At 39.8% G+C, this 12094-nt stretch overlaps 1 protein-coding gene across 1 annotated transcript in view; it reads right to left on the bottom strand.

Annotated features, from left to right (window-relative positions):
• HEATR1 (HEAT repeat containing 1) overlaps window positions 1-12094 on the bottom strand; it is an 89337-nt gene that overhangs the window by 43081 nt on the left and 34162 nt on the right. Inside the window, exons 20-21 of the mRNA XM_006872002.1 lie at window positions 2148-2317; window positions 1597-1755 (exon numbers count right to left, since the gene is read on the bottom strand). Coding sequence (XP_006872064.1) covers window positions 1597-1755; window positions 2148-2317 — 329 coding nt within the window. The remainder of the gene's footprint in view (window positions 1-1596; window positions 1756-2147; window positions 2318-12094) is intronic.

Below are 12094 nucleotides of genomic sequence, written 5' to 3'. Positions count from 1 at the left end.
GATACTCTGAGAACAGGAAACAGAAAATCAATTTAACAATGCTTGCGGCACTGTAGGGTAAGCTCTGGACTGCTATCTACAAGGCTGAGGGTTCAAACCCACCAGCAGCTCCTCGGAAAACCTATTCAGGGCTGCTGAGTTGAAACCAACTCAATGGCACTTATCAAGATCTTTGTGTACTTCCCCCAAACAACGTTCCAACTTTTTATTTCTGTTGTTAAGTGCCATTGAATCAGTTACAATTCAGTGAGCTGGTATAGGGTTTCTAAGGAGCAGCTGGTGGTCTGAATCTCCGACCTTGCGATTAGCAGTCTAGTGCTTACCCTACAGTGCCACAATAATAATAATGTGAATTATGCATGTGTAGTCTTTAAAGACAAAATTAAGGATTAGCAGATTAGGGCTCATCCACCTGTTTTACAGATACAACCCTGCTCACTCACTCATACACTGTTTATGGCTGCTTCTGAGCTACAAGGGTAGAGCTGAGAACCTGCAACACGAGTCACATGGTCTGTTAGAGATTACTCTTGTTTGGTCAATTCTGAGTCACATGAGCCTACAGGACAGAGCAGAACCGCCCCCACAGGGCTTCCTAGGCTGTGAACCTGTACGGAAGCAGACGACCACGGCTCCCTCTTTACCCTCCAGCCACTGGCAGGTTTGAACCGCCAGCCTTTGGATTAGGTTAGCAGCTGAGTGTTTAACCACTCCTATAAGATTTACTATCTGGCATTTTAAAGAAAAAGCTGGTTGACTCCTAGCCTCAACTATTTCTATGAATAAATGTCAAGTCTGTTCCCCGGAAAATACAATCGAAGGAATGGTCTTCCCTCCATTGGACCCAGCACAGCTCTCGGCGTCAGCAGGCAATGCAACACCGTGAAGAGCGCAGGCATCGGGAGCAGTGGGGTGCTGGGGCTCATCCTCTGCTCACCAGCACCTATCATCGTTAAACAAGTGCTTCCTAACCTCTTTCTTTTATATCTTCTCCTTGAAGCTATGAACTTTCCTCCCTCAGAAACATTAACAAACAGAAGCATTTTAAAAACTGGCAAATGATTTAGGAATGTTCAGTCACAGGCCTTGAGGCCTGCATTATTTTCTGGACAATTTTCATTTAAAAACACACACCAGGCAATACTTCCTTCAGCAGTGCATCCTCAGTACTTTTCCTTATCTGATTTAAAATCACTTAAAATCGAATTAATGATTGTTGTTGTTAAGTGCCGTCAAGTTGGTTCCAACTCATAGCAACCCTACGTAAGGTTTCTGAGGAGTTGCTGGTGAGCCTGAACCGCCAACCTTACAGTACAAACCGACTTCGCAGCCCAGTACATTAACCCACAGCACCATACCTGGACTCCAGCAATAAATGATTAGACACACTTTAGTTAAAAAACTAAAACTCACCACTACTTGCTTTCTTGTATATTGCATCTCAACTCTTCTACTTCCCAAATTATTAAGGAAATAATCACTTTTGAGTGCTTATGTATAAAGCCTGCAAATGTCTTCCTCATATAGGTAGGCACAATATAAATTCTTTAGAAGCACCACCATATGCAATACACAGTACACTTAAATCACACATACCTCACTGTTGACGTGTTGGAGTATTTTCAACAAGTCTTTTGCAATATAAGATGGGCAATGATACACACAATTAAGCAGGTGTTTCAAGGTTTCAGTCAACTTTTGATGTGATTTTAGTTTCTTTTCACCCTGCAGTTCCTCAAATAAAGTAGCCAAATCCTAGAATACAAAAGAAAAAAAATGGATTAAAAGGTTTTAAGGAACACATATGTATTAATTACAGAAGATTCTTTCTCAAATGATCTGACACTTTTATTTCCCCTTAAAAACTGCTATTATGTTTCTATCAAAAAAACCACAGGTTACTCTTTTATCCAATAAGCAGCGGACTTGAAAAATCTAAACACTTTTCTTCTTTATTTCTTCATCAGCAAGCCTTTAAATTTGCATTTTATGCAACATCTTTATGCCTAATTCAGACCCAATGGTATTGGCTGCCTTTTAAAACTGGGGGCTGAAACATGCAGATAGCAGTTTCTTGACCCAAGGACATCATTCCTGGGCATCCACAAGTGTGAACACACTCAATTCTCTTTGCGAATGAGGCTTACCTGAACAACATAGGTGGCATCTGAAGTGACCTCCTCAGCTTTAGGAACCACATGATCGATTATCAGCTCAAACGGGGACTGCACTCCGCTGAGGGCCTGCAGAGCCTGTACGGCAGCACGGCGCACTTCCTTTACCGGGCTTCCCAGGTTAACGAGCAGCGATACCACCACTGAAACCACAGGGGAAAACACAAGGAACACTTTAAAACGTAAACAGTACAAAAAGGGTTTCTAATCACATTTGTGTCTCAACTCAAGCTCCCTCTCCAAAAGGCAATCGTTGCTTATTGACTATTAATTCAAGAAACGAGACTACGCTTTCTGGGCACACTCTCTTGAAAATGTACGAGAGATCATAGTGTATACATCATGTCGCACCGCAATTCTGAACCAACACTATCACATCTCAACGTATTTTACATTTTGAAAGTTTTCTAAAAGGGTAGACTTATGTAAGTAAGTCAATCATCCTTTCTATATGCGCAATGTGGTTAAGTACTGCCAAGTTGGTTCTGCCTCATAGCGACCCTGTGAGAGGTCGTATAGTCTGTATTTTTCAAGCCACTACTTTACTGGTAACTGTTCAGACTGCTTTTAGTTTCTGGGATTAGAATGTTGTGACCAGTACTCCTATACACAAATCACTTAGCCATCTGTCCATCATGCTTTGTATCGATTTTTTCTGCTTTTATCAGAGAGATTTTGTAGTTGAACTTTCCTTATGACTTAGTCTGTTGCTTAGAAAGGCCCTAAACAGTCTCGGTGCATTTAAAAAAACACCATTCCTATATCTAGAAAGAGCTCTGTTAGCTTAGTTGTTGCGAGTTGGGCTGCTAATCTCCCGGTCAGCAGTTCTAAATGACTAGCGGCTCCGGGGGAGAAGGACGAGACTTTCTGCGTCTCAGTAAAGGTTTCTAGCCTCAGGAACCCTGTACAGCGTTGTTATGAGTCGGAACAACTCCACAGCACATAACCACCACCACCACCTAGATCTACAGTACTCTCACACTTCTAGTATTAGAGGTAAGTTTTTGTATTAGCTTGACCAAGTTCACTATTCGTGAGGACTGCCTTGACAGTACTTAACAGCATCATCTATGTAACAGTACAGATGATAAGGAAAGCTGGTGGGATCAAGGCCGCTTTATCTCACATTCATATTAATCCATAAGTATTTGAAACTCATCTAAAACTACATTCAATAATGGTGAAAACAACCTTGTTACTGAATTTAACGGGAATGTCTTTACTTTCCCAGTTATGCAATGAAAATAACAGCATTTGATCTGAGAAGCATTTTTATCAATTGTCTGTACAATCTTGTCATTTTAGGCCAACAGTTTGAAACTACCAGCTGCTCCATGGGAGAAAGATGAGGCTTTCTGCTCCCATAAAGATTGACAGCCTCGGACACCCTGTGCAGGGCCACTATCAGTCAGAACCGACTCCACGGCACGTAACAACAACAACAGAACCAGAAGATACAGGAGTCCTGGTGTGGTGCTGTAGGATAGGTACTGAAATGCTAATCACAAAGCTGGCAATTCAAACCAAGCAGCTGCTTCCTTGTAAACACTATATACAAGGTCACTATGAGTTGGAACTGACTCAATAACTCTTAAAATCCAAACACAAAATAAAAATATTTCTAAATTAGGAATAATTACAGGTTTTTATTTAATGTCTTTTTAGATCTCTGGCTAGGATTTTGTGGCTTTTCTCCTTCAAAATACTGACATAATTAGTTAGATTAACAGTGCTCTTAATATTAAATCAATTATATCTTTGTTAAATATGAACTCTATCTGGACATTCTATTTATCAAATTAACTGCTGGATTCTATTTGTAAATATTTTATTTAACATTTTACATGAATACTCATAGCAACTGTGGCCAATTGCTTTTTTCTGTTATCTTTCTCAATTTTCATGGCAATGCTAAGGCCTGTTTTAATCAAAGCAGCTTTCCTTCTCTTTCTCTGCCCTAGCCAGCTCAGTAACACTAGAATAACCTGTTTCTGGTAGAATGCACTGGGGATTTTGTGAAGCGAGGTTTCTAGGACAAAAAGACAGCACCACTCCGTACATGGTAATGAGCTATTTACGATTTATTTCAGTCTACCTACTGGGACAGATTCTTGCAAGCTGCATTTCGTTACAGACGATCCATTTCTTGTATCTTAGCCTAGGTGGTGCACCGCCAACCTCAAGGCTGCTGGTTCGTACCCACACAATGGTGCATGGAAGACAATCTGGCAATCGGTACCCATAAAGTTAGCCAGGAAAACCCAATGGAGAAGGCCTACTCTGTGGCACAAGGAGTTGACACATGTCAGAATCCACTCAATGCAATGGGTTTGACTTTGGTTTCCTAAATCCTAACCAAGAGCTTGGCGGGTTTTTATGGGTTCAGATCATCCTATGAAAGCTAGAAATTCCTTCTGATTGCTGAAAGGTTAATTTATAAAACAAAGTCAGAAACTGTTGGAAAGGTATATTCACACAAGGGGCAGCTTCAAGCCAAGATATTAATTTGTTACTATTCCCTGTATAGTGGAGCAAAGTTTGAAGACAAATTCCAAGTATTAACTACTATGGCTACCCTGTTCAGAAAGGTACTAACACCCAATGCAAGTCAAAGCTACATTCAAGTTATCAGCTTTAAAAGATTTCTTCTACTTAAACATCTGTGTGGGAAAAAAAAAGGAAACTATTAGATAGTTTCATTCAAGGCAGTTTTAACATTCTCAGATGTTCTTAAAACAGTAAAATAAAACAACAGATTGATCTTCATTCTTTTTTATTTTCTCTCTTTTATTCTTCTCTCCCTCCTTTTGCTTTCTGGTTTCTGTATTCTTTTTATAGTGGTTGCCTGCTTTTTAGTCTTTTTTTGTTGTTGTTATTTGCTTGTTTCTTTTCTTTCTGTCGTATGTGCGTGTTTTCTCTTCTTGCCCCACCCAACAGGACACAGAAACTGAGTCCATACAAACCCAGCCACAACCCCACCCTCCAGACAAGTCCCAGTACAAGCTGCTATACACTGGTGGTGGTGGTAGTAGCATGCTGTGGAGTTGGTTCCAACTCATAACAACCCTATATAGGCTTTCCGAAGCTGTAAATCTTTACAGGAGTCAACGATTTCTGTTAATGTGAAGAAATAAGACACTAAAAAACAAACTTGTGGCTCAAACAGGTGACCAAAAGGCAGAGTTAGAAAGAGTCTTTGAAGAAAAAGTCACTGAATTATCTGAAAAAGAATTCAAGAGACTGACATTTGGGTACCTCCAAAATGACTGTCAGAAAGGTGAAGGAAAACAAGGAAGACCTCAGGAAAACAGTACAGGATCAATCAAATAAAACAGACAAAACCTGCCAATAGAAATCCAGATTAATAATAAGATTTCAAAAATGGACAATAAATACAGCGAAAGGGCAAAGGAGCAGATTTGTATAGAAGCCTGAATTACTGAGCTTAAAGGTAAGTCTCCCAATACTAGCAAGCTAGAAGAAAAATAAGGTAAAAGAATGAAAAAAATCTGAATAAAGCCTAAGATTCATGTGGGACAACATGAAGAGGTATAACTTAAGGGTCACTGGAATTACAGAGTAGGAAGACACAAAGCAAAGTATAGAAAAGAGAGTCAAGGGGCTACTGGAAAAAGATTTCCCTAACAGCATGAAGGAGCCCTCGTGTGGTAGTATGGGATAAGCACTTGGCTGCAATGTTGGTTTGAACCACAAGGTTGGCAGTTGAAGTCCACCAGCTACTCCTCAGAAACCCTAGACAGGGTCACTGTGAGTCAGAACTGAATCTACAGCAGTTAATAACAACACCATGAAAGACCAGAAAAAAAGCACTCATGAAGCTGAACAAACCCCAAACAGGATAGACCCCAAAAGAACACCACAAAATATACCAAAATCAAACACAAGGAAAGATTCCTGAAAAACGAAAAGATCCTGACAAAGAAGAACCAGTAAGATTACTCAGCAGAAACCAGACAGGTAAGAAGGCAATGGGGAGATATAAAATTGGCAATCAAGAATCATATACCTAGCTAAACAGTCCTGCAAATACGAGGGCAAAATTAGAACATTCCCAGATAAACAGAAATTAATGGAATTTGTAAAATCCAGACAAACTTTCTGCAAAACACTAAAGGCAGTCCTCTGAAATGAGAACCAACAAGAGCAAAAATTGAGATATATAGCAATACCACCCAAAATTCAATCCAGATATAGATGTATCCACGCTACACAAATCCACAAGACAGAAATAAGTTAGGAGATAGAGACATCAATTTGTAGTGAAGAAACTACAAAGCAAAATGAGGGAAAGTGTAGTTACAGAACTTCCAAGTGGCAAGTAAATTAAGTAGATTTCAAGATAAAACAGACGGTTTTAAGCTGAGGAAGAAATTAATAAATTGCAGGATACCTCAAAGAAAATTAATACATCTTCACATCAAATCAAGAAAAGGGAAAACCATGAAGATTTAGTAAACATGAAAACAACAGCAATAAGGAAACTGAAAAGAAAATGTATAAATAAATCTAACTCAGTACAGAAAATTATGTGGCACAAAGAAACCAGCAGCATCACCAAAAAACATAGCAAAATGACAGCAACCAATTCATACCTATCTATCACTACACTGAACGTCAATAGATTAAATGCACCAGTCAAAAGAAAAAGCGTAGCAGAGTGGGTTAAAAAAGAGCATCCTTCATTATGTTGCCTACAAGAGACATACCTGGCACATAAAGACAAAAGTAGATTAAAAAAAAAAAAAAAATTCAAAGGGTAAAAAATATATCAAGCTAACTCCAATAAAAACTGAGCAGGGACTGCAGTTCAGGAGCGGAGATCCCTGGAACCATCAAGGGAGAAAAGTGAAGTGCGAGACCCTGTCCAGAGAGGCAGTGACACTAGGGATGGAGGCAGAGGCAATGACGTGGACAGAAGGAGCGGCTGCGGTCTCTGGACTCAAGGAGGAAGAGGGGCTGTATGCTGGCGGCCAGGGGGCAGGAGTGTGGGGTGTACCCTTTGTGTGTTTGATGATGCATGCAGGGGATTGTGATCATTGCAATGAAACAAAGTACGTACGATAGGATGAATGTAAAGATAATGTTCACCCATGTAAACTAACACATAATTCACAATAAAAACTTAAAAAAAAATTGAGCACGGAATGGCAATATTAATTTCTGATAAAACAGACTTGAGTACAAAATCAGCGTTAAGAGACAAAGAAGGACATTACCTCATGATTAAGGGATCAATTGAACAAGAGGACAGAACCATAATAAATATCTACACCATCAATGACAGAGCCTCAAAATACATAAATGGAAATCCAATAGAACTGAAGAAAGAAACGGACAACTCTTCAAAAACAGTAGATTTCAATACACCACTTTTGAAGAAGGACAAAACAACTGGAAAGAAACTCCACAAAGACACGAGGAACTAAACACCATCCACCAAATTGCCCTTATAGATTTATAGGGAGCACTCAACTCAACAACAGCACAATATACGCTCTCTTTCAATGCACATGGAACATTCACCAGCATACACCACAAAGCAAGCCTCAATAATTTTTTTTTTAATTGAAATAATACATAGCATGTTTTCCAATCACAATGCTATACACTTAGAAATGAACAACAGGAATATCAAGACTAAAAAAAAAAAGGTCAAATACTTGGCAACTGAAAAAAACACACCCTGTTTGAAAGCTATTGGGTAACTGTTGTTGTTAAGTGCCGTCGAGTCGGTTCTGACCCATAGTGACCCTTTTTCCAAGGAGTGGCTGGTGAGTTTGAACCGCCGACCTTGTGGGTCAAACTGACTTCGTAGTCCAGTGCATTAACCCACAGCACCATACCAGGACACGTGTAGATTAATGAAAAAATAAAATAATTCCTTGAGTCAAATGAGAATGAAAACAATTTACCAAAACCTTTAGAAGACAGCAAAAGCAGTGCTGGGAAGGGCAATTTATAACAATAAATATACACATCCAAAAAGTAGAAAGAGCCCAAATCAACACCCTTACCCCAAATCTCCAACAACTGGAAAAAGAGCAGCAAAGTAAGTCAACTGCCCCCAGCAGAAAAGCAATAATAACGATTACAGCATAATTAAATGAATTCTAAAACATAAAAGCAATAGAAAGAACAAGACAAGAAGCTGGTTCTTTCAAAGGATTAATAAAATTGACCAACCATCGGAAAATCTAACGAAAGAAAAGAAGATGCAAATAGCACACAGAAGAAACTGTATGAGTGATGTCACAACAGAATCCAAAGGGGGGGGGGGGGGGGGGAGGGGAAATAACAGAATACCATGAAATGAAGAATTGTACACCAACAAATTTGAAAATCTAGAAGAAATGGATAAATTTTTGGAAAATCACGACCTAATGAAACTAACACAGAATAAAGTAGAAACCTTGAATAGGCCTATATATAACAATAGATGAAACTGATCAGGTAATTTTAAAAAACCAACAAAAGAAAGTCCTGGCTTTACTGGTGAATTCTACCAAACATTCAAAGAAGATGAGACACCAATTCTACTCAAAACTATTCCAGAACACAGAAAACAATGGAAAATTCTCAAATCCATTTTATGAAGCAAACACAACTTTCAAATCAAAATTAAGCAAAGACATTGCTGAAAAAGAAAATCATAGTGCATCTTCCCTCATGAACACAGAAACTGAAAGCCTTCCCTTTGTGAATAGGAACCAGACAAGGATGCCTTTTATTACCATCCCTATTTAGCCAGAGCTATAAAGTAAGAAAGGGAAATTAAAGGCCTCAAAACTGGCAAAAAGAAGTAAAACTCTATCTGCATATGATATATTCCTATACATAGAAAATCCCAAAAATTCACCAAGAAAATTACTTAAACTTATTCAAAGAGTCAATGACATGGCAGGGTACAAAATCAATATGCAAAATCAGTTGGTTTCTTCTACACCAATATAAACAGCAAAATGTAAAACCTAATAAACATCATCAATAAAAAAAATAGACAAACTTAGGGGCTCTAATGCATGGCACAAATACACTGTCAAACATAACTGAACAAGCAGAACACAAAATATATGACTGGAACCTCATAAAATGCAGACAATTATGTGCATCAAAAGATTTCCTCTCCCCCTAAAATAAAAAGAGCCTATAGACTGGTAATTTTTTTTTTTTTCCAAAGCCATATCAGACAAGGGATTCACCTCTAAAATATATAGAAAAGTACAACACCTTTATAAGAAAAAAACAAACCTCCCAATTAAAAATGGACACAGAACATGAACAACACTTCACCAAGGAAGACATTCAGGCGCCAAGAAACATATGAACATACCCTGAAATGATCATCAAAGAGATGGGAATTAAAACAACCCTGAGATATCATACCACCCCAGCATTAACAACAAAGTTAAAAACAACAACACAGAAAACCACCATATCTGGCAAGGCTGCAGACAGACTGGGGTCCTCTAACACCACACGTGGAATAGTAGTATGGTGGTTCCTCAGAAAGCTGGAAATAGAAATACTGTATGACCCAGCAATCTCTCTTTTTGGTATATATATGTATCCGTAAGAAATAAGAGCCATGACACAAGTAGATACGTGCACACCGATGTTCATCGCAGCGCTATTCACAATAGCAAAAAGATGGAGACAGCCTAAGTGCCCATCAATTGAAGAATGGATAAACAAACTCTGGCACATACACTCAATGGAATCATATGCACCATTAAAGAAAAACAAAATTTGTGAAACACCTTATAACATAGATGAAACTGGAGGACATTATGCTGAATGAAATTATTCAGTCACAAAAGGATAAATATTGTATGAGATTACTATTGTAAAAAAAAAAAGCTCTGGTAGCATAGCGGTTACGAATCGGGCTGTGAACCACAAGGTCAGCAGTTCGAAACTACCAGCTGCTCCGTGGGAGAAAGATGAGGCTTTCTGCTCCCGTAAAGATTTACAGCCTCGGAAACCCTGTTCAGGGTCGCTATGGGTCGGAACCGACTCGACGGCACTTAACAACAACTATTGTAAAAACTCAAGATTTCCACACTAATAGACACATTTCTTGATGGTCATCATGGGTGGAAGGGAAGGGAGAGTAATTCACTAGTTAGAGGGTTGTTGTTGTTAACTGCTGTTGACTCGGTTGCGACTCATAGCAGCCCTGTATAGTTTCCAAGGAGCGGCTGGTGAGTTTGTACCACCGACCTTGCAGAACAGGGATGGCAACATACAAGAGGTAGGCTGGCAGAAGAATGATGAAGCCAAAGGAAGACACAGGGAAGTATGCAATGACTAAAGAAGATAGTGCTAAACAGTGTTACAGACACAACAGTGTCCTGCAGGTAAATACTTGGGACAGACACACAGACTGTAAGTATACCTACAAATGTTTCAGGGTTTAAAAGAGGATACCTGCACATGGGTATTTATCTTTGCTGCAAACACACATACAAATGTGACGGAGCACACAGCAAGGAAAGCAGTGAAAGCTCTTTGGATACTATCAAACATCCTAAGGTAATGAGTTACTGAGCCTGGGGGTTCCGGATCATAGTTTCAGGTGACACCATGGTCAACTGGTATAACAGAGTTCACAAAGACATGCTCTACATCCTACTCTGGTGAGCAGTATCTTGGATCTTTAAAGCTCATGCTTGGCCATGTAAGGTACAACTACTGATCTCTCCATGTGTGGAAGACAGATGAATGATGAGAACTAAAGATGCTTGGATTTCAATAGTCCAGTGGACCAATGGAACATGTGAACGTCAGTCTCCACGATTCTGAGACCCGAACTAGATGGTGCCAGGCTACCACCACCAACTGCTCGGAAAGGGATTAGATTAGAAGGTCCCAGATAGAGTGGCAGGAAATGTAAAACAAAACTCAAAATTATAAGCAAAGTCTGGTTTTACAAGTCAAAACGACAATGGAGGAGGCGGAGACTCTCGACCACCCTCCAGGCCTGGAAAGGGACTCTCTCCTGTGGCTCAATTTTTACCCAAGCAGTAGGGAGGTATTTAGGAGGGATGACAACACTAGTAAGGTATGCTCACCACAAAATGGTCAATCATTCAAAAGTAAGAGAACAACGTTTACCTGAAGACAAAGTTGAGAAAAGATGGGAAGGTGGGTGGTGGGTGGAATGGAAGCAGGAAACACAGGGAGGGAGGAAGTGGGCTAACTGTTGCTGCATGGAGGGGACTGCAGGCACTGAGCTGGAACAAAGTGAGTGATGTGTTAAATGTTAAACTGATGACCTTGTTGTAAACCTTTACTCAATTCACAATAAAGTTAAAAAAACTACCTCATTAAAATAGGGGCTAAAATTTTACAAGTTGTAAATAATGAATTCTTTCATGACATTTTTTATCTTGTAAATAAAACTTAAAATCTTTATTCATATTTGACAAAAGCACTGTTTTAAAGGCAACTGTATAGTCTTAAGAACTAACAGTCTCACTACCATCAAGAGAGAAGAGCCAAGAGTGGAACGTGTCTTTTGGAACTCCAAATCACTGTGCACCGAACCTCCCGGATCCAGGAGACAGAGCTGTGCTGTCTGAGCAGCAGCAGTGGCAGCCAGAGCACAGACCGAGCACTAGCCTCCCCTGCCCACGGAGCCAGCAAAGCTGAGCAGCTGCACGCAGGGGGCTTGCCTGTGGAGTGCTCAGCGCCTTCTCAGTGGAGGCTTATGGGGGAGTGAAAAGTCCTTTGGCCCTAAAAGAGCATCATAATCTTGCTGGAGCAGGGCAGAGGCAAAGGCTGGGAGGAGATTCCCCAGACAGAAAGAGCTGTGCCCCAAGCGTTTTCAATCCTGAGTGGTAACCAACTAATTTCCCATACAATAAGCACTGGTCTACAAAACACTGGGTCAGTAGTTC

This window comes from Chrysochloris asiatica, unplaced genomic scaffold (genome assembly GCF_000296735.1).
Source record: "Chrysochloris asiatica unplaced genomic scaffold, ChrAsi1.0 scaffold00179, whole genome shotgun sequence".
In the NCBI taxonomy this organism is placed as follows: domain Eukaryota; kingdom Metazoa; phylum Chordata; class Mammalia; order Afrosoricida; family Chrysochloridae; genus Chrysochloris; species Chrysochloris asiatica.
This window is presented reverse-complemented; position numbering and strand designations above follow the sequence as displayed.